Source organism: Haplochromis burtoni, unplaced genomic scaffold, assembly GCF_018398535.1.
Source record: "Haplochromis burtoni strain Fernald_Lab_line unplaced genomic scaffold, NCSU_Asbu1 Contig_146, whole genome shotgun sequence".
NCBI classification, from domain to species: domain Eukaryota; kingdom Metazoa; phylum Chordata; class Actinopteri; order Cichliformes; family Cichlidae; genus Haplochromis; species Haplochromis burtoni.
The window spans coordinates 1,126,830-1,149,415 of record NW_024582507.1 but is presented as its reverse complement, the minus strand read 5'-3'; the positions used below and the strand labels follow the sequence as shown (position 1 = coordinate 1,149,415).

At 41.4% G+C, this 22,586-nt stretch overlaps 1 protein-coding gene across 2 annotated transcripts in view; it reads left to right on the top strand.

Annotated features, from left to right (window-relative positions):
* The first annotated feature begins 3,761 nt into the window (after positions 1 to 3,761).
* nkain4 (sodium/potassium transporting ATPase interacting 4) overlaps positions 3,762 to 22,586 on the top strand; it is a 52,162-nt gene continuing 33,337 nt past the window's right edge. For both annotated transcript variants that reach the window (XM_005931804.3, XM_005931803.3), the window contains exon 1: positions 3,762 to 4,090. In XM_005931804.3, the coding sequence (XP_005931866.1) occupies positions 4,037 to 4,090 (54 nt within the window). In that variant the 5' untranslated portion in view covers positions 3,762 to 4,036. The remainder of the gene's footprint in view (positions 4,091 to 22,586) is intronic.

Here is a 22,586-nt window from a genome sequence, read left to right as displayed (position 1 = left end):
CACTATATCTAAAGTTTTGGGGAAAGGAAACTGAAGAAGAATCCCATTAATAGTAAAGTAGAAATCACCAAAAAGATAGTAGATTAAATTTAAAAAGAAAAAAAAAAAGAAAAAATTAGAAAAAAAATAGTGAAGGAAAGTATGCCTCTAGCGCTGTTGTCCTTTTAAAATGCCACAAACACTGTCTTTCTCATATCAGATCATTAATAAATATTAACGTAGAATTAAAGCCTGTACTAAGGAAAAGTTATTTTTAATACCACACAACAGTGAGGCCTGTATAGGTTTAAAATTAAGGACAAGATTTGACATGGTCATCTGGGGATTTTGCATGTTTTTCTCTTTATGTCTTTTTAGTTCCTTCTTCATCTTTTCTTGTCTTAAATTGGTCTGAATCGATTGTGGGGCTGATATCTCTCTCTAGCAGTATCTGCTGTTGATTTAGCATAAACTCAAGCTGATTTCTTCTCTGGTTAGGAAAACTTTGTGATTTCCCCTGAAGTCTAACCAGCACGAAATATATTACTTTTATTTTGAAGGGGTTCCTCTTCACCTCTTTTCCGGCTTCAATCTCTATTGACGCACCTGTGAAGGCACCCATTCAATTAAGACTGACCTCACAGAGAGTGCCTCCAAGCGACCGCAGTTAGAGTAACACCGACTTCTCAAAAAATTATCCTGAGGAGAAATATTTCCTTTCCGAAGTATTGTCAGTTATTGACATGTTCCTTATAGCAGCCTCTGTATTCCTTGTTTATCGAGTTCTGAACTTTTTTTAATAGCAAACAAAGAAAAGGAAAAAAATCAGATGGGACTGCGCCCCCATCGTCACATGCACTGTATAACGTTAAACTTTTATGAGCATAGCCTAAATAAAGAAAACATTCATATGCGTGTTGGAAAGCCGGCGGTGGCTGTAATTTGAAGCTGTGTAAGCGTGTTGACAAATCTCCCACAGAGCTGAAGGGAGCAGCTCATTTCGCGTTTGATTTAAAGTTAGGTTGTAATGTATTTCAGTTGCACCACTGCAAAAATATCCGGTGTTGTTTTTGTTAACCCCCCCTAGCTGACATACTCATTTCTGCCTGAATAATGACATCATTTGCGAACCTTTGGTGTGAGCAAACTACTGTTGCAAGAACAATAATTTGGGGGAAATCAAGTCTTTCAGGCTGCTGTAAGTATATGGATTCAATTTCTTTTGCTCTCATGTCTCAGAAATGATGAATTGGCCCTTTGATAAAAGTGAAAAAGACTTCTGTTGAGTGCTGCAGGACAAAATCCTCACTGGTGTGTTTGAGCGCCAAAAACGTGTGAGAAGAGAATCAGTGAGGAAAAAAGAAGGAGAGAAGGAGAAGAAAGAGAAGTAAAAGCGACAGGCTAAGACGCTTTTTCAAAGACAGACAGGCCTTGTCCTTTTGAGATCTTTTCCTATTGTTGTCCACTGTGGGCCAGACTCTTGGGTCTCCTCCACAATGCAGGTCCCCTCAGAGCAGTGCACCACTGGCTCTCCTGTCACTTCACATTAGTGTCTTCATGGAGAACAGCAGCCCCGGAGGGCCACACTTGTCATGAAAGAAGTACTCTGGATACACACCCACCCACTCACACACACACGCATACACACACATTATGCAGACTGTGAAGGTAGGAGGTGTCAGGCAAAATGAGAACACAAGGAGAACCTCCATCAAGGCTTCCAACAGAACTTTTAACAGTGACCTTATTTCAGCCTTGTGCTTGCCTCTCTGTCTCACTCTCTCCCACCCAACCAGCAACCCAAATACACACAAGCACAGATTTATGGCACACGTTCAGAAGCCGTGTTCTCATGAGAAATGCGGCCTAGGAATAAATAAGCTTCACGTATGTCTTGCACTTACAGGCTTGATGTGTAACAGTGAAACATGCCATCTGCTACAGGCAAACAGAGCAATCACTCACACGGAACCAAGCAAACACCTTTATTCAATGAAATATGACAAGATAAATACTATTTAGAATTTGGAATAAAAATGTGAAAGTAACCACCCCTATCCCCCAAAAACAAAAACAACCCAAAACAAAACAGTATCACTTGAATGTTAAGCTTGAACAGTATTTCCTGGCTATAACTAACTCAGGTCCCCGTAACCTTTTGAGCATTAACTGCAATTACTGTCATTCTTCTATTATAATGTATTTGATTGTCTTTAAATAACTTCTAGCTGTTAGTTTACAGGAACCACGTGGATCTTGAGTACATAAGCGAGCACACCATGACAGCTAATGAAGGTGGTGTGATTTGGGGAAAAAATATAAGGCTGACAGTCTGACGCCTGGAAGAATACATTGGCAAAAAATATTTTCATATTTTAGTGATTTGATTTTAATTATTTATTGCCATCGTCACAAATTTTGAATAAAAAGTAATTCATAGTCCAGCTGTACAACATGTAGTAAATGCTCACCTGCTGAGATTATGTAACACGATGCGCCATTGCTTATCTCTCTGAAATAAAAGTACCGGAGCATACGCAAACTGTAAGTCATCACTATTGGGAAACAGGGGCAGGTGGATTGCCAGAACGTTTACTCGGGTTTCAGCTTTTCAGTTTTTCTTTTCTTTTTTCTTTTTTCCATGCCTGATTCGTGCCTGCTCGTCGGCTTCCTCAAATACCCTGAGGTTATTTTTGGCGATGGGAGGGAGGAGCTCCTCCTGGGCCGGCTGGACGCAAGAGGGCAGGGCGGCGCACAGAGGAGGAGAGAGGAGAGGAACAGTACTTTAAAGGGAAAGAGCGCGGGAGTGTGTGATGAAATGAGATGTGAAGTGTTCCCTCACTCAGAGCCTGCAGACACGTAAAAGATTTAAGAAGCTAGTGAGGGGAGAGGTGGGACCTGCCTTCGTGCGCTCCTGCAGAGGGAGAGGTAGACTGAGAGACTTGCTGCTAAGATCCTCTCTCTTTTAAATTATACCGACCACTGGTTGCCTAAAAGGCAAGTGGAGATTCACACAAAAGGTCTGGGGAAGCAGGGCAAGAGGGTTTTGGGGGGGGGGGGGGGGCAAAAGATGCACGTAAAGTGAAAACAGACTGGAAGTTGTGCGTAAATAAACTAAGCTAATTACATCACGGAATTAAAAACATCTTTAAACTGAACCCCTTAAGATTTAGGGAACACACAGGAGCTTAAATAGCTTTAATTATTAGTGAAGAAGCTGTCAAGAGCACCAGTACGATGGTTTATTAAATATGAAAAGAGACGCCTTGACGCAAATAGTAGAAAATTATGTTTTGTGTGATGTAGGTCTTTGTTGAAACTTGCCAGGGTGTGTGTCGACATACAGCCACGAGATGGAGCCAGTTCTCCATCAACTGCAACCTCACAGATAGCAGCAGTGTAACCTGGTATCCGTCCTGACGCTCTAATATACGTCCGAGTTTCTCTAGCGTCATTAATTCACAAATAATACGAAATTCTAAAAACACAAGTGCACTTCTTGACAATTTCCATTGCCCAAATGAGATTAATCTCCATTTCTGCAAATCTAATTGGCTCATTTCTTTTTAATTAGTCCAACAGGGACCGAGTTTTATTCGCCACGATAATAAACTAACCTGTGTTAAAATATTTCGACTTATAAAGCGCGAAATTTATCGACTGCCACAGTCAGAAACAAGTTGACGCCCTCAGTCAGCCCTGTCTCAGCCTCGGTTTTACTACCCCACCACCGCGACCACCTCCCACCCCCTCCTCCCTTTTTTTCTTTTCTTTTCTTTTTTTTTTTTTTTTTTACACACCGGCTTGCAACCACCCTCCCAGTCAGTCACCTCAAGTGCGGCCGAGCGGCTGGAGCGGAGGCAAACAAACACATCCAGAGCATCCGGAGCGACTCTCGTCTATCGTGTTTTGGGCTCAAGTAAAAGAGACCGGGGTGGAAGAGAAGAATGGGACGCCGGTGCTTGGATCAACACTGAGTCCTGCCGGCACACCGAGAGCTCCTCTGACTTTTTCTTTTTCCCCCTCCCAGAGTCACCGTGTTTTCACCGCTGACACAATGGGCTGCTGCAGCGGACGATGCACTCTCATCTTTATTTGCACTTTACAGCTGGTGAGTTGTTCCACACTTCTGCACTTTTTAGCTGTTAGAAGTTGTATTCTACGAGGAAGCCACTGCGTGTTTGACAAAGGAATTAGTTTCCAATACAGTGTCTGTTTTTACATGGGCAGGAGCTCGGCTTCTGTTGGAGGATGCTGAAAACTGATGAGGACATGTTAAATAATTTATTTATTTATTTTTAACTTTAAGTAGGATCCTACTTAAAACAAATCTTCATTCGTCATGTCTACTGAATCCAGTTTGCTTAAACATAGTAGTTCTGGGAATAATCGTGGATTTCTAACTTTTGTGTTTTAGTGAAGAAGTGTTGTGTTGACATGAGTTGTAACAGACAACATGTGGTGTTGTTGGTCCAAAGAACTCAACTTCTCTGAGCACCAGAAGCCTTAAGCAGCTGTACAGAGATATGACAGAGCAAATTTATACTAATCACAATATTATAATTGAGTTCTATCTTCCACCTGCACTAACCATCATTCTAACTAACCATCATCTTTGTATTGGTGTTACTTAAGTGTTCATATAGCCACTTAATGTATTTCACATTTGTGTAGTATAGTTCTCATGTAAAACATTGGCTAATATGTCAGTTTGTGAATTTTGAAATTAATTTCTACGAAATGTGTTTCTTAGAAATTCTAACCAGCTGTAATTTGCGAATTTTTAATAACAAGAGGAGGAAAAAGGTTGTTGAGAGATTTTAGTTTCTGATCAGTGGTGTGTGGGCTGTGACATTTTACTGATGATACGTCTCGGATGATGCTTCCTATTGACTCAGAGGCTAGCTTCCCTTTGCCATTATCCCGAGTGAAGTTTACCTGACAGGCTGTGACAGTGTTATTTATGATGGCATTAAAACTCAGCTTGCTCACACCATAAGCTCCCACGTAAATGCCACTTTCAGAAACGAACACAGCTATAAAATCGTCTCAAGACAAAGAGTGTAATGGGAAAGTTGTGATATATTGCACCACACGGAAGGGAATTCAAAATGGAGCATTTAAAAACAAAAAGGAAGCAAGTATCAGCTGGTGTCAAACTTTAAAAATCCGGATTTAATAACAAAGCCCACAACTTCTAATTTGTAAAGTCTTTTGGCCGTAAAACCAACATTTTACACCAGTTTTTAGGTTTCTGGCTGCTGGGTTGTCTCGCGGTCATACCTTTTAAATACTGCAAGGCTGCTAAGAGCTCAATCGCTCTTTCAGCTCCTAAATATTTGTTTAAGCTCCTGCTATCTTCCTGCTGCTCAGTGTCTTGCTGTTCTTTTGTGTCTCGGACCTGTTCATCACAGTGTGAAGAACGGGGAACTTAGACTTTTTCTTGATAGTTTGCTTATTAGGCCACAGGGGTCTTTGTGTTGCCTCTTGATTAAAATGTGACTCGCTTCACTGGTGACACAAACAATCGTCTCACACTCGCACGAATACAGTAGGCTATCAGCCCACTTTGAACCACACACCTGTTTTTCCTTCACAGTCCTCGGACCTTCTTGCCTCATTAGAGAGAAGGAGGCTGACCATTTGTTATGAGGTTTATAAAGCTGTCAACTAGCTGCCTAAAAAGTCCCCAAAGACTTCTGGAAACAGCTTTATTTTCCCCTGGCAGTATTTCTGGATGACCTGACACTTCCTGTCTGGAGGAACACACACATACACACATACACACACCTGCACATTGACACGTTTAAACTGCAGCGAGGGGTTGTATTAAACCCTGCCTGACCTTTGAAAAGGTCGTCAGGCAGTGTGTGTGTGTCTACGTATGTGTTCACATGAATATACATGTGTATGTAGAGCAGCAAGAGGGACCCTCAATCTCCCCTGGCTGAAACCTATGCATTTAAAATGAGCCAGGTTATTCCCAGTCCATTACGGGGTAAAACTACCATTAACAAAACAACATACTCTGCTCCTCAGATGTAAAAAAAAAAAAAAAGCCCTTGTGAACCGCTGTGTGCTAATTAGCCTGGCAGAGTGCTTTGATCAAACCTCTTTTGGCATCTCGGCCATCCCCTAATTGAATTGTGGTGCGCTTTCCTCATCAACAGGCCGAGTGCTGGGACTGATCTCTCTGGGACAGAAGGCAACAGATAATGAGCCCGTATTGATCGAAAACGCCTCTGTTCCCTCTTCTCTTTGCAGCCTAACTGTTCCAGACAGTAGTGCTGGATGGTTGTCAGAACCCCGATCAGCTCCAGAGAATAGCGAGCGTTGGCAGGAAGCCCCGTCTGTGTAACGATTTGTTTGTACTCAGAGACACCAGGGAGCTCATTTTGTTATCAACCGGTTGGGTTTTTGAGGTGTTGACCTTAACTTGACCTGGAAGTAAAGCACTTCCATTGGTCAGATACAGGACCCAGTCTAGACATATGAATGTCAGCGACTTGCAATGACGAGGAGGTTGTCCTTAATAGAGCTGATGGTTATTGTGGCTCAGCGGAGCTTGATGATAGATGAAGGAGGCCTTTTCAGTGGTCATGGCGGTTTTTCAGGAGAGGGCAGACAGGCCAGCACACAAACGCACACACACACAATCACAGTGGGCAAAGGCAATGAACTTAGAAGTGAACATTGACCCTGACATAACTATTCTGGCTACACTGACAGATGCGTCTCGCAGACACACCCACACAGTCACAGCTGCACATTCTTAACTTTGAGTTATAGGTTATTAGGTCTAGTGGTGGGTAAAGATTAGAGCCTTCGTACGAGTGCAGCTGTGTTTGACCTCTGACGAGACGAGGCAAGCAAAGGAAGAAAATTGAAGCTTTTTTAAAAAATGTATTTATTTATTTTTTAAATTTGATCACATGCAAGGAGAATAAACAATGTCCTTGTTGTCACAGTAGCTGCATAATTTGTGTCTAGGAAGGAAAAAGTCACCCACGGTACAGCGGCACAGGAGAACTGCAAGTTTTACCTCATGTTCACCCTTTAAAGGAGACTACCCACAAGCACCGTGTGAATGTTTGTGTGTTACATCTTGCATCACACTGCCCACTTTTCCTCTAGTCTTTTGATGACAAAGCTGGAGAATATACTCGGTAGAGAAAGCTTCAGAGAAGAAAAGCGAGTTCAACCAAAGTACTTCCAAGAAAGTTTTTTAGCAGAAAAACAGAGCGCCTCGTCCTGAAGAGTGTTATCTCTAAAGGCGCAACATCATCCCTTGGCAAGCTTCACGTCATCTTCTACATATTACAAAGGATTTAGGTTGTGTTTCTCCCCAGTTTCCTCTGCTAACTCATTTGCTTTATGGAGGCACGAACATTCAAATTTCCTGCTGAATATTCATGATCTCAGACATGCTGGATGCCTTTAACATACTGTCTCTCTCTCCTCACTAATCTGTGTGTGCTAGCGGGCACACAACACATGGAAGGTCTTGGCCTGTAGCTTTGATATTGATGTGTCGCACAGCTATAATTAAGAATAATTACTGCAGCTGGAGCAAATTGTGTGGCAATAAAACACTATATGCTGTCAGACCAGCAAACCAGGGTGTGAGGGTTACTGCTGCTGTGTAATCCTTGCCTTGCAAATTTACTGGTGGCGTGATGTTTTGAAAGCTATTTACTACAGAAATATGAGAGCAAGTGCTAGAATATTTTAATTTTCCCAGTTACAGATGCCTCGGACATCTGCTCAGTGGGTTTTGCTAAGTGCATTTGTGTGTAACTTCTTTACAGAGTGCCTGAGTGAACCTGGAGTCGTAGCTGTCTGATCAGTGATAATAAACTGCATTTCTTTGACATTGCCAGGTTGATGGAGGAGATAGGCCGGCAGGAATAAAATGAATGGTCGTAGCTCTTTATCGCTCCACTCCGTTCTCATTGTCTTCACCTCTCTGGTGCTCCTATTATGTTTTATAAAGCTTCTCTGGACTGTGATTTATATCACTGTGGGCACGAGCACATTTTTTACTATTTGTTTTGGCTTGCACAGATGGTGGAGGACTAAGGCAGCACCCGTACTTGAATTATCCATGCAAAAACAAAATGTGTTGTCAGTGTATGTTAGACTCCTCGCAAACTCTGTGTATTCACTGAATACCAATAGCAAAATGACTTCTTGGGTCGGTCTGTGTACACTCTCAGTCAGTCATAGTAATCTCATAGTAATCTAAGGAGCTTGGACAGAAAAGTGACTGGACTTATTTAAGTTTCTCAAAGACGTTGCACCTCTCATGCGATAAGCTTCTTCAGAACTGAAGTCATTGTCATTTTTTCAAGTACTTTACTACAGTATATAGCAAATTTACATCTGCTGTCCCCTGGCAGTTAGATGTTGAAAACAATATAAGTGATCATGCTCTGCCTTAAGCTTAACAAAGAAATGCATCCCTGCCCCCAGTCCACTTCTTGCAAATCTGGTAATGAGCTTGTATAAACTGTCTAAATCTTTAGGGTGTAAATCTTTTTGCCCCTGAGTTTTTCCACTTCTTTGTAAATTCTCTCACATCCACTCCAATGGTTTCAGCAATGTCCCTCCATGAATTTGCTGTCATTTGTGAGTCCTTTTGGTTGATGCAGCATTTATTTTTTTCTTACATTGAGATGATAATTGTTACTCTCTCACTGATAAATTTACAAAATTCAACAAAAAAGTTTCTAGAAATGCATAAGAGTAATTGACAGTACTGTATAGGCCAGTTTCAACAGTTGCAGGCTTCGTCAGCCCTACATGTAGTTACATTTCTGGGGAGGTGCACATCAGGTTATGCTGTAGGTAATCCAGCAAAGAGCTGACACAGAATCTGAAAGATGCAACTGGATTTTCAGTAGATCAAGTGATTATTCTTATGGAAGGGAATTGGGTAGAAGATGCTAAGGTATGCCAAATACTACTTTGTTTTTGTTCCACCATGCAATACCATCTGGAAGGCATCTGTTTGGCAACTACTTCCATTTTTCAGTATGGCAATGATACCAAACACACCGCTAATGCAGAAAAACACACAATTGAACTCTATCTGTCATGGATTAGCCTCACCAGAGCCAGGAGCTCAGCGTTATTGAAGCAGTGTGCAATCATCTTGTTAGGAAGAGAACATCCAACATCCAAAGAACAGCTATGAATGTCCTTCTACAAGATTTCAGAATTGTTCCTGAAGTCTACTTACATAAATTCTATATATTGTCATAGTGTATTTCCATATATGTTTGCATGTGTCCACAAATTGCTGCAATTATTTCCCAGCAAAACATAAAGAAATGAGGAATTGCTAAAGACATTTGTCCAGTACTGTAGCTTTGGATCTGTCCCGATATGTGCTTTGGTCTTAGAAGAATTGCTACTTGTATCATACAGTTTATACAAGCTGATTAACAGATTTGCAAGAAGTGGACTGGGGGGAGGGTTACAATTTCCTGTTAAATCCTAGAGCAGCACCTATCAGCTAACGGATCAGGGACAACCGATGTAGAATTGTTCTATACTGTAGTTAAGTGTTCTTCCTGTTTTATAAACTAATAAATCAAACTAATCTGGAGTCAGTTGAACACACTATGAGGCCTTAATAATACATTTATTACATTATTATTTTTAAATGTATTTAAAAATAATAATGTAACAGCCTGCCCAACCTATTATAATTGATTAATTCATTCTGCATTACAAATTGCTCTTCAAACTGCATTAGCTAAATAGAAAAAAGCATTTTTCTAAAAGAAAGTTCACATGCAGAAGCCTATTTCCTTTCAAAAATTGCTGTGTGTGAAACGGGGAGCTCAAAGGTCTGACAGTAAATGACTATAGCTCACAGAGCTCCATTAGTTCAGATAATCTCAGAAATGAAGGTCTTAACCTCATCTTATATTGTCTATGGGCCCATATTCTTTTCGTTTTGAAGGTCATGCGGTTCACCGTAATTAGGTACCGTAGGTGTATGTGTGTAAGTGCTGTGCTTGTGCTGTCAAATAGACCCCCAGTGTTCAATGCTGATTGTGGTCTTGACCCAGGTGCTCTGTTGATTGCTATTCCTGAACAACCCTCATCCACAGAAGAGCAGTTTCTGACAGGTCATGCCTGACCTGAGCTGGAAAGTTGATTAAACAACAGCTTACAATGAGACACCAAGACAAGGTGACTCCGTAATAAATTCACAGTCACATCGCTGACTTCTGGAGCTCCAATGTGTCATCATCTCACCTTAGAGCTTAATGTAACCTGGGTACTCGGGGATGGGAAGCACTGCTTGAATCTGTAATGAATGTCTTTAGCATGTATCCTTTGTGGAAAGACAATAAGGCTCTGCGCGATCTTCTTTCCCTCTTTTTGTATCCTACACCCCTCTACCCACCCTGTTTTCTTTTCTCCCCCTGCTGAGATCGCGGGCAGGTTGGAATATGTTTGCATTATTGATTACCATCTAATTTATCAGTGGGGCAACAGTCACTGGAGATTTGGAAGACATACAGATAGAAAGAGGGAGAGAAGCAGGGAGTCAAAAGAGGGGCGGTTGTGGTAGTTCAACCTCTCACCCTAGACCAATTATGAGCATGACCCTCGAGACCTGAGATCTCTACATTTCCCCTTCCCCTTCCCCTCTCTTTCATTTTCTTTCATTCTCCGGCCCTCTTTCTGGTGCGCTGTTACCAGGGAAACCTTTACTTATACAATAAGATGCTGAGGAGCCTGCAGGTAATGAAAGCCAGCTTGTCAAAAGGAAGCTTGGTAATGTATGATGCAAATCTGAGTTAGCATGCTGAGAAGGGAGATGAGTGTTAGTAGACAACCTCTGGGCGTTAGACTGCAACGATGATGGCTCACATCCTTTTGTCAGGGCAGCTGTCACTCTAAAGATAACCTTACTTACATGCAGTATGTATCCTCTAACCGTGCCGCAAAAATGTCTGAAATCCAACATTCGAATCAGTATGACCCACCTGGTTTGTTCACAAACTTTATCTGAGAGCAAGAATCAGCTGATCTCAAGCCAACCGTCAGCCGATGGCTTGTCTGATAGCCTTCAACCGACAAAGCCTAACATATTACAGGGAATATTACTTTAAATTGCCTACCGCTGCTTCTGCAAGCCGCTTTGCAGTCCACCTCAATCTCCTCTTCATGCTGTTGTGTCACCAGTTACTGATGCTTTCTCAGTTTTTTTTTTTTTTTTTTAATGGGTCAGTGTTGCGTGTCCCCACATGTGAAGATGAGGAGGTCCCAGTACATAACCATGCTACCAGTGCAGATGGCAATAACAGCCTTCTTTTGAATATAGTAGCCCTGACTGGAGCGGGCATGGTTGTGCATTGGTTAGCACTGTTGCCTCATAAGAAGGTCCTGGGTCAAGACCAGACTGAGGCTTTTCTGTGTCTGCAGTGGTTCTCTCTGGGTACTCCGGCTTCCTCATAGTTCCAAAACACCCATGCATGATTCTGAATTGACTGTAGGTGTGAGTTTCTGTGACCCTAACCCTCCAGGGTTTACCTTTCACCCTGTGACAGCTGTCTTAGTCCTCCACCCGCAACCCTGATTCGGACAAGCTAAAAAAAAATGAACGGTCCTGACTGGAATGTGTTTATAATATACCTCTGTCCGTGATGAGATGTTTAACAGATTAAAGCAGCTAGGTGATGACCTTCACCGTCACGATATTGCTCATGGATGTGAGTTTATAATAATATGAGTGTTTGTCAAAAAACCCATCTCCTTTGTCCCTTGTTGCCCTTTTTACAACTATTCGCAATTTTAATGTCTTCAATTTACTAGACCATTAATTATGTTCTTAGAGAGAAAGCCGTGGACTGGGAAAATGTGACCGTGCACATATGCCCATCCATGCAGAGGCTTGTGCCAGTGTGCCTGTGTGTGTGTGTGTGTTCCACATCAATGATATTGCAATATTAAGCTATAATGGAGATAGAACTAGAACTATTTGCAAGCCCATTTCTCTCTTTCCATTCCAGTGGTTCCAGTGGTGTCATTTGTTATAGTGTGGCATCGAATAAATTGCTTGGGGAGCACCACAGCTGGGATGACTATCTTGACAGATCATACTCAATTGAATGGCTGCAATGCATATTCATCCCACTCAAATTCCCCCCCACAGTTTTTGGCAGCCTGTCCTTGTTTTACAAGCAGCTGATGACTTCACGGATGTTTTTGCTCTAATTGTGTTTTGTGATCAAATGGTCGGACAGCACGGATGCACGCAGCGTAACTTCCTCTACGGTGGATGAAAGATTACGAGTGATGGTATTATGATGAAAAGAGCAACATTACTGACTCAATTATGGAAAGCAGAGCTGGAGGGTGCAAACTGCTGACAGCTGTTTGCTGTTCTTGACTGCATATTTTTGATGAGAATTTCCTCTGTCGCTGCTAAATTGCCTACTTGTTAACTGGGGCGAAACCTAAACAGCTCTTTGTTAAATCTGGGACATGATGAAGCAGAAGAGCGGAGACGATTGGCTGGTTTAAGCTGCTCCCATTCTTAACTTTTTCTTCCATCCCATCTATGGTTGATGTGTTTGGGTTTTAATCACCACTTTATTCTTGTAGTGCTTTTCTTCTATCATCTCCCTAGAAGATGTTGTTACTTTATATTTTTTGCACATGAACCTTTTTTTTAACGTGACCTGATATAATTTATTTCTTTTGGAGATGAAGTAAGATTCAGTCTGCTGTCATTTTTTTCAAGAAAAGCACACATACCCACTAAACTTACATTAAACCTCTGGTCTGAGGCTAAACTCATAAGAGCTGCTACATTTACCTGAAAGATGATGCAGTAAAGTCTCGTTTAACCTTCAATAATGTGAGCATTACTGTCCCTGATTAGCTTAAAAATGTTATCTGAAGGAGGAGAAAGAGGAAGACATATTGAGCAAGACAGCCATTTACCAGAAACCAGAAGGCTTTCTGGTGTCACAGTGTACACATTTGGGTTATTTCTCAGTGTTAATCACCGAGTCAGCTTCATGACGAACATGTGCTAATTCCTCTCAGTGCTGGCCAATTTTTTCCAGGTGTATTATTCCATTCTCTAAGACTGCATGCATTAAAGGTTAACTATAAAAATATTACCTTACTTGTAACTAAAGATTTGCCAAGAACCTTTGGATGGGCTCAGTACATTTCCACCACGGGGACCAAGGTCTTAGTTAAGTTCTGAGGAAATTATTTTTAGGAATGTCCTGAATACTGTTTCTTTAGGCTCTGGGGCTTCAGTAGTAATCACCATGAAATTTCCAAAGATTAGGTAGGTGATTTTAACATTGCAGCTTCACATTCCTGCCCACTTCAAAACCAGAGAAGCCAAGAGAAATAAAGGTATGCAGAAAACTGATCTTCCATGCCTATTCATGATAGTCTCTCACAGTTGTTGCTTTTTCGTTGAGACAGTATGTCTTGTGTGTCTGCTGCGCAAACACTGATTTAAATACATTATAGATTGACTGCTGTCTCATCAAAATCATGTTTAACGTCCATCTAAAAGATTTCTGAGAGTGGATGTAATAATTTTTAAGCAAAGTACAGCAAACTCAAAATAAAAGAAGTACAGGGTGAAGAAACTTCGTAGCAGATGGAGAAATGGAAGTGGGACAACTTTTACCCGTAATGAGGTCAGTGGACAGACAGGCTAAGAACTCTGAGTCTCAGCGTGAACGTATGCTATGAAGTAAGCTTGATTCACTTGAACTGATTAAGCTCAGTTACCTGAGCTGGTTGTTGCCTCCAGTCCAGAAGATGTTTAAAACCTGATCCTAAAGCAAACACATGAGAGAGCGAGCACAACAACACAGGGCAGAATCCAAAAAGTTTAAAGTGGTTTGTCACAGTTCAGAGAGAGAGTTAGTTCAAAGCGCTGGCTTTTGTCACGTTTCTTTCAGGAGGGGCAGATTTACGTGCTCCCAGTAGCACTGACAGATTAGCATGTTATTAGTAGTAGGAACACTTACGGTTTTACATATTTCATCTTAAATAAGGTTGATTATTTTTTATATACTTGAAATAGCTTCTTCTTCTTCAAAAAAAGAGATGCCCCGAGCACCTCTCTTCCCCTCTCTTTAGCACTGCCACTTAAGCAATTGATATTTAAAGGCACTAGCTTCTGTGTGTTTCATTGTGCAGGCCATATTTCAAACAGTGAAGAAGAAAGTGGCTTATGAAGGCACCCTACCTCTTAATCCCTGTCTCAGCTCTGCTAGACTAGGCACGACCAAGGGCTATCTATCTGTCCAACTCTCCATGTGCCCAATCAAAGCCACACACACACACACGCATACACACCACCACCACCACACACATACTGAGATTGGCACCATTAGTTACACTGCTACACAAGGACCAGGCAGCCACCAGAGTATAATAACTTTACCCAGGCAAGAGGTGAAAAATTGGATTGTAGAAAGTTTTTGAGAAGTACTTTAGTGCCTGCTGGGAGTCACAGAATAAAAGACAAGTCAGAGCAAAAAAAGAAAAGATATGACAGCCAGCCTCTGATTCATGGTTTGTCCCTGTTACTGTCCTGCTCCTTATTTAGTCTCAGAGTAAAGCATTTTAGTAGTTACCTCTAGTAACAGCAGTTTGGTCGCACTTCATTTAAGCACGTCTTCTTGGATCCACTGAGGTTCATTTGCATATTGACACACAGACCCAAGATGATGTTCGTTTGACTCTAAACCTGGTCTGTTTCGTTTGTTATTCAGGACTGAGTGAACCTGTGAAAAACGTGTTTAAGGATTGTCCTAATCCAAATGGAAAGGGTGATTTCCTGTTTCTCTGATCCACCTGTTTCTCAGTTCTTCCAGAAATTCACAAGAAAAAAATAATAATACATGAAAATGACATTTCGGATAAAATGTGCAGCAGAAAAGTTTTCTAATTTGCTGTCTCGTCCAGACCCTTTAGACTAGTATCCCCTCGGGGGTATTTCAATACCCAAATTGGCAACCCCTTTAACGGGGCCATGCAAGAACTCATATTTCAGTTATTAGGTGTGGAAAAGTCAAAAAGTTAGAAGAGACATGCATGAATCTGGACTAGATTTTTTTAATAGTCTGCCATGCTTTGCGCTGACTTTGTCTCTATTCCCAGTAACTTCCAGCAGGCAGGATAGTGCCAGTTAGAGGGCAAGACACACGTGAAACATTAGTGCCTGTTTGAATATTACATACAACTTGGCCCTGTGAGTCTCATTTTATCTGGCTTGCTCTCACTGAGTCGTGTGTTTTTATGTAAGTAAAATCAACCATTAAAGCCAATGAGATAAGAAAACGGGAGATGGCCGAATAAGTAGGAGTTGTCTTTAATTTACCCCTCATATCTCCTGGCTCGCCTCAGTGTTGTCCTTCAGCCTGACAGTGTGAGTCAGAGTTATACGCTTGAACACAGAGGAGTCTGACTCATGCAGCCTAAAGTCATAAAGAATGGACACACGCACACACACACCTATCCTGATGACACATCTAGTAACATGTTATTAGAGGACATTTCACTGAGGACAAACAGAAAGAGAAACACTGATGTGATCTCTGGTATCTGCAGGCTAAGGTGGGAAGCTGTGGAAATGAGAGGGTCAGCAGTCACCTCTATCTTCTAGCTCGGGGTGGAAATCACACCTAACACCTCACCAGAAATCTGCCCTACTTTCTGGATATCTCGAACTCACGGCAACACGGTTTGAGTTAATAATCATAAACAACTGCCAAGACGGCGCGACACATGTTTCGGTCTCTGTCTGAAACCCCGGTTGGATGCGCAGTCAAAGCACGCTGCCTTTCATTCATTTCAGCCACTTATCTTGAGCACACATACGCGTCTTAATTAGCTCTCAAACGATGCAGATCAAACGTTTTTTTTTCTCCCTCAGACAGGTTCACTCTGATCCCCCACATCACTCTTATGTGTGGCTTGCTTCCTTCTTTCCTTCTTTTGTGGCACATTTAAAAGGTGGCGGTGATTGAAATGTCTTTTGGATTTGATATTCACTAGTTTCATATTGGAGAAAATGGGGTCTATAATGTCGGGCTGTGTTCTTTATTGCTCTGTTTGTGTTTGCTCATGTATGCAGACCTCTAGAGACTGAGTATATTTACCAGCTAAGTGAGAGAAGCAGCAGCACTGAGGTCTGTGTTCCTAATTTGGTATTGCATGGCCATGTAATTGACAGCTTTAAATAGATATTAAAAAGCAGAGAAGAGAGAGAACTCAGAATGGACAGTAGTAGAAGTGTGAGGAGTGCTTGTTGCATCCTGCTGCCGTACCCATCCCATAATTGGCAGTTATTTATAGTGGGAGGAGTGGTATGTGTGGCCAACATGCTTCTCCACATATACACACCCAAAACCAAAATGCACACTAAGAGTTTCCGTCACCCAAGAGGGAGTCATTTGTGCTTGCGAGAGGTCAGTGGGAGGCTTTTACGGGCCGTTATGTAGCCGGCTCAATATTCCTGGAAGAGCATTGGTATCTTTTGATCAAATTCCACCCCACTCTCCAGTAACCCACTCCCTTTGAATTGTGGGCTAATTGTGCTATATAGCTTTTGTGTAAGTGTGTGTGTGTTTGGGGGTGGGCAAAGGCCTTTCTATCCTTGATTGATTGTTGTCATCTTGGTGTATTATTGAGTTAGCAGCTTGCGTGATAGGGCAACTGCAGCTTCTCAGAGGAGAGGACACACACCAACGCGCACACACTCACACATGCCTCATGCCTATATGATCTTTAATTCAATGACTGGTGGAAATAATTCAGGGAAAAGGTCTATGGCTGTGTGTAATAAATACATCATGGGATCTGAATTATGTTTGTTGGATGGATGGTTTTTATGCTTATTAACTAGACTTCTGTCCCAAGCCGCGACAGCAGTCCATGTCAGATAACATATGTGTTGAGGACAGTGTGTGTGTGTGTGTGTGTGTGTGTATTTTTACATTAGTAAGCAATATTAAAAAAAAAAAATCAGTGTCAGGATAAGAATTATTAGGAAACAGTTTAGCATTTTGGCTGGCGCCACATTGCAAAATGGATGTCACGGACAACAGATGGCCATGCGGTAAAGCACACTCTGCTTTCTTGTCTATTTCACTCTAAATGAAACTGTATTTTACATCATGAACATCACATTGCGCTAAATAAGGCAAGAGACTGAAAGCTTTAATGCGTGTTTACTGAGGTTATAAATTACATCAGCAGTGAGGTATTTTTTCCATGGACTTCTATATAATCAGACTTCCTTCTGAATCCAAAGGAGTTGACCTCTGTTACTCATTAGAAAAAAATGCAGCGTTAAGGCAATTTCTGTTTGGTGCTGCTTCTGAAACCCAAATGTAACATCCATCTTTTATACGTAAAAGATAAGTACACCAGTTCAGTTCTAAGGTTTTAGTATTAGGACACAATAAAAAAAAAAATCAACCGGTCTTAAAATCAGGTAAATACAGCGTCAGATGAACAATAAAACCTGACAAACAATTTAACAAAACCTAAACCACAACGCAGAAGCAGTGGGTGAAAAACTTCTCGCTGATTCCTGAGGAATTAAGAGGGTAAGTAGCAGCCAGATGCTGCTATTTAAATGCACTTGATTCAGTGATCATCAGCAAGCCCGAGCGTCTCTATAGAAGCAGAAGTTTTGAGATTTTGCTTGTTTGGAGCATTCGACTGTCTGTTAACATGATACCAAGGAGAAAAGACATCAGTAATGATCTTAGAGATGCAATTGCTGCTGCCCGTCAATCTAGGAAGCGTTAACAGGCCATTTCCAGACAATTTCAAGTCCATCATTTTACAGAGAGAAAGGAGTGTGTATGTCAGCAAATTCACCCAAAGATCAGAGTGTGCAACACTGCATGCTGTACGACCCAACAGCAACAGTTCTGACTCTACAGACCTCAGTTAGCATGTGAAATGTTGACGGTTATGACAGTATAATTAGAAAAAGACTGACCAAATATGCTTTGTTTAGAAGGAGAAAGCCTCTTGTCTCTAAAAAGAATATGGCTTAGGTTTACAAAGTTTAATGTGAACAAACAACAAAACATTTGAAACAATGTCCTTTGGATAGTCAAAACCAAAGTGGAGATGTTTGCCATAATACGCATCACCACATCTGGAAAAGCAAACAGCACATCAGGATTCAGGCTTGTTTGGCAGCCACAGTCATTGAGTTGATCATGAACTCTTCTGTTTACCATTTGTTTGACAGCTAAAGCAGCAGGATAATTATGCAAACCAAAGGGTTTGCAAATCTACAACAGACTGGCTGTAAAAGAAAAGATTTAAGGTGTTGCAATGGCCACATTCAAAGTCCAGACCTCAACTTGACTGAAGTGCTGTAGGAGCTTAAGAGAGCTGTGCAGAAATAAATGCCTGCAAACCTGAACTGAAGCCATGTTTTAAAGAATTGTGGGCCAATATTCATCCACAGCGACGTGAGAGACTGATAAAGTCATACAGGAACAGCAGCTTATTGCTACTAAAGGTGGTTCGCCAAGCTGCTGAATCATAGGGTGTACTTTTTCCTCACTGCTTCTGCATTTTGCGTAGCTTAAAAAATGACACACAGCCATTTATCATGTGTTGTTGTTCATCTGATGTCTGATTTAAACCTGGTTTTGTTGTGTTTTTATTTTACGTTGTTATGCATAACACCTTAGAAATGAAAGATGGTAGACTTGACTGCAGTCTGTGTTCTCTAAACCGACAGACACGCTAAGTTTTAATGAAGAAAATATCTAAAATTACCTCGTGACTTTTCCTCATTCTTTTAGCCTTTTCAGAAATTGTGCCAAGCACACGCAGATAAGACCCCAGGGCTATTTTCACTTATCTAGCCAAAGAGAATAAAAGCTGGTTAATAGAATTTGATCTCTTTTTTTTTCTTCCACCAGGATTAGTGCACAACATTTTGGGGAGCTGTATCATCTGTTCTTCCCGTTATTTCTTTTCTTCTCCACCCCACCCACATTTCACTCCCCCACTTAGATAATTATTTTGAGATCAAGGGTGCTCGGGGAGTTTGGAGTAACATATAACTAGATGAAAAATATGAGAAGTCAATTTGTTCTTATTTCAGATTTTCTTGCAACAGTAATAAAGCTCAGTTTTAACCTCAGGGAGAATCCTGGCAAAAAAAATATAGCGCAAGTAACCGAGAGCAGAACAAATATAAAGTGAATACTGGATAAACAGACCAAAGCAAAAAGTTTTGCAATCTTAACTTCCTCTCAACTGAAAGGACAAGAGAAATGGGAGAAAAAGAAAAAAAAAAACGTATAACAAAATGTCAGGCTTTCCCTGTGGAGCTGAGGAAGGCTGACAGGGAGATGGGATATACCTCACACCACCATACAATGGGCTAATATACAGGGTATCATTAGGCAGGAAAGGAGTGCAAGATACTTCAAAGTGCAGCTCCTTCAATACTCCTGCATGTGATTGGCTGCAGGACTTTGTGTTCATCGGCCTGGAGCACAAGCCTGGATAACTAGAGCTGATATCCATCCTGCCACATGAGAAGTACAGCGCATTAATTCATTTAACCATTACACAATCAATTATGGATTTAAAAAAGCTGCTTTTTAGAAAGTCATCTGTATCAACTTCAAGAGCCTGTTTTAAAAAGCTCCTTTAAAACCACAAACAGTACATGTTTGCTTGTCTTCCATTAAGTTTATTATTAAAATTTTAAATTTATTATTGATCGGCCTGAGGTATCGCATTAAAATCATTGATCAGGATTAAAACTGGGTTTCTTTCATGTTTGATTGTAGCCAGTGTGATGCAGGAGTAGCACTTGATTCTTATTAACCTTCTCTTATGTCTTCACAAAATAGGGAGGGATTAATTCAGATATTTATCCAGACGTGCATCTAAAAGTCATAGCTGAATTATAACTCCAATAATGGGGTCTGGGTCAAGCCGGCAAACACTTCAAACAAATTAACTGCAGCCTATAGCTGCATCTAATTTTTGCTGAAGTCCTCATGCATCAGTTTTATTTAGCTCTCTAACCGTGACCCAGAGCTGGCCAGAAGATCTATGACTCCTGATTTTATTCATTCCCTCCAGGCTTTCTCAATTCTGGGGATAGACAGAAGTTATCAGGAGAGTTGGGGGGGCTCAGTCGTCTTGCATTAGCATATGTTGTTTGTGATTTTTTTTTCCCCCCTTTATCCTTTCCCATCTCTCTGAGTTTATACCATGTATTTCAAATTCAAATTCAAATTTTATTTGTCACACACACACAACCATACAAAGTATGACATGGGGGTGAAATGCTTGTAGCTGTACAATGCCCGACCATTAAATGACAGAAAAAAAGTTTTACAATATTTACAATTTACAGGTTACTACAGAATTTACAAATTAACTTAGGAATTTACAGTAAAGAATGTGCAAATAGCAGAAGAGATTATAAAGATTATAAATTATAGGAATTATAGGATTATAGGAAATGTGTGGTGGTGCGTGTGGTGACGTGTGTAAGAATCCAGTCTTATAGTGACGTGTGTGGGAGAGTCCAGTCCTACACCTGGTTCAGGGCCCGAATAGCCTGGGGGAAGAAGCTCCTCCTCATTCTCTCTGTTTTGGCCTTAAGGGAGCGGAAGCGCTTCCCAGACCTCAACAGTGAGAAGAGTCCATTGTTGGGATGGGAGAGGTCCATCATAATCTTCCTAGCTTTGGACTTGCACCGCTTGGTGTAGATGGACAGCAGGTCAGGGAGCTCTGATTGAATAATGCGTTCTGCTGAGCGCACCACTCTTTGCAGATCTCGTCTGTCTTGCTTGGTGCTGTTCCCAAACCAGGTGCAGGTGTTTGCCGTCAGGACGCTCTCGATGGTGCAGGAGTAGAAGTTCTTGAGCACCTTCAGTGGCAGATGGAAGTCTCTAAGTCTTCTGAGGAAGAAGACTTAGAGACTTAGACCCCAGCATTTGCCCGATCTGTCTCAGTTTTCCAGCCATCTTTTCTTGTCTGTTGTCTTATTTTCATCTGCATGAAAAGTGCAGTTCGTGGGGATGTTCGTTGACTTTGGCATGGTAAGGCTTGATGCAGTTCACTCACCTCTCCCTTTTGTCACTTCACACCCTGCCTGTGGACTTATTCCCCTCGTTCATTTTTAATTATCACTCAGTGTTTGATCTTCTCCCTCCCCTCCCTGTCACAATGTCTCATTGAGTTTCTAGTAACATTTCCATTACATCAAGGAGCGCAGCCACCGTGGTGTATGGAGTGTGGTGTGTGCACGCGCGCGCGCGTGTGTGCGTGTGTGTGCTTGATGGGTTCTTCCTATCTTTGAGGCAGCAACAAGATTTCTCCCTCTCTCATCCATCTTCAAGCGCTTGGCTGTAAATGACATGTCAGCACCCAACGAAACACATCATTGGTTGAGACACACACACACATGCACACAGACACACACACACACACACACACTGGGAATGGAGTGGAATTGGATTGGCAATGGAATTTTAATTAAGCGGTTTGCACCCTCTCCCTGTATTTTCCAGCAAATGGCATGCTAATTGCGTTGATGCAAATAGGGCCTGCTACTCTTGAAAGTTCAGCTTGCTTTGTTTTGTGCTTTTTTTTTTTTTTCATGTCACAAAATACTGCACAGAAAGATTGGAGCTACAAAGAAAGGTGAAAGAGACTGATGTCCTCTTCAAACAAAAAAGAAGAAATAAAGCAAAAACCAAAGAAAGACATCATACTAGAACAAATCTTTATTTAAACGTAACTAGCCTTAAAACATTATTGATGCAGGACTAAGAATGATTACTGTACCGGGAAAACTGTGGAATTTCTCTTCTTTTTTTTAAAATTGTAGATGGTTTTACTTTTCTTGTGCATGTGAATATTCGTTGTTGTTTGTAGGCACATACCGTAAGCTCACTGCAGTGGTATTATTAAGGAAGGCCCTCACCTCCCATAAAGTTCCCAGAGCATTCTCATTCCTGGCAGGCATTGGCAGAAAGGTTGGAAATAGTGATCTAGTCCATGGCTCAGCAGGGGCTGAATCAATAAATCTGTCATTGTTTATTTTATAAAACTTCTGCCCCCCCACCACCACCACCCCACCCTGGGTGCTTCCATCGTTTGAGGCTAAACTCTCAAGCTGTTCATGTCAAGTGGCTCAGTGTGGATTGTTGGCCGGTTCCTTTGAGGGAGACACATGTTGTCTTCAATAAACCAAGAGCAGCACAGGCTTGTAGTGTTTATCTTGATTCTTTATTATTATTAATTATTGCCCGTTGGTGTTTTCCAGATTTAAGTAATCAGGTTTCATTTCTTGCAGTTCCCTGCAGCCTCGAGAAAGATGGTTTTCTTCCATTGCATGTTAACCTGACTTTCTTCTTCTTCTTCTTCTTCTTCTTCTTCTTCTTCTTCTTCTTCTTCTTCTTCTTCTTCTTCTTCTTCTTCTTCTTCTTCTTCTTCTTCTGTTGGCTTTAGAAAGACAGGTCTTTGACTTCCTTGGTTACCAGTGGGCCCCCATCCTCGCCAACTTCTTCCACATCATCATCGTTATCCTCGGC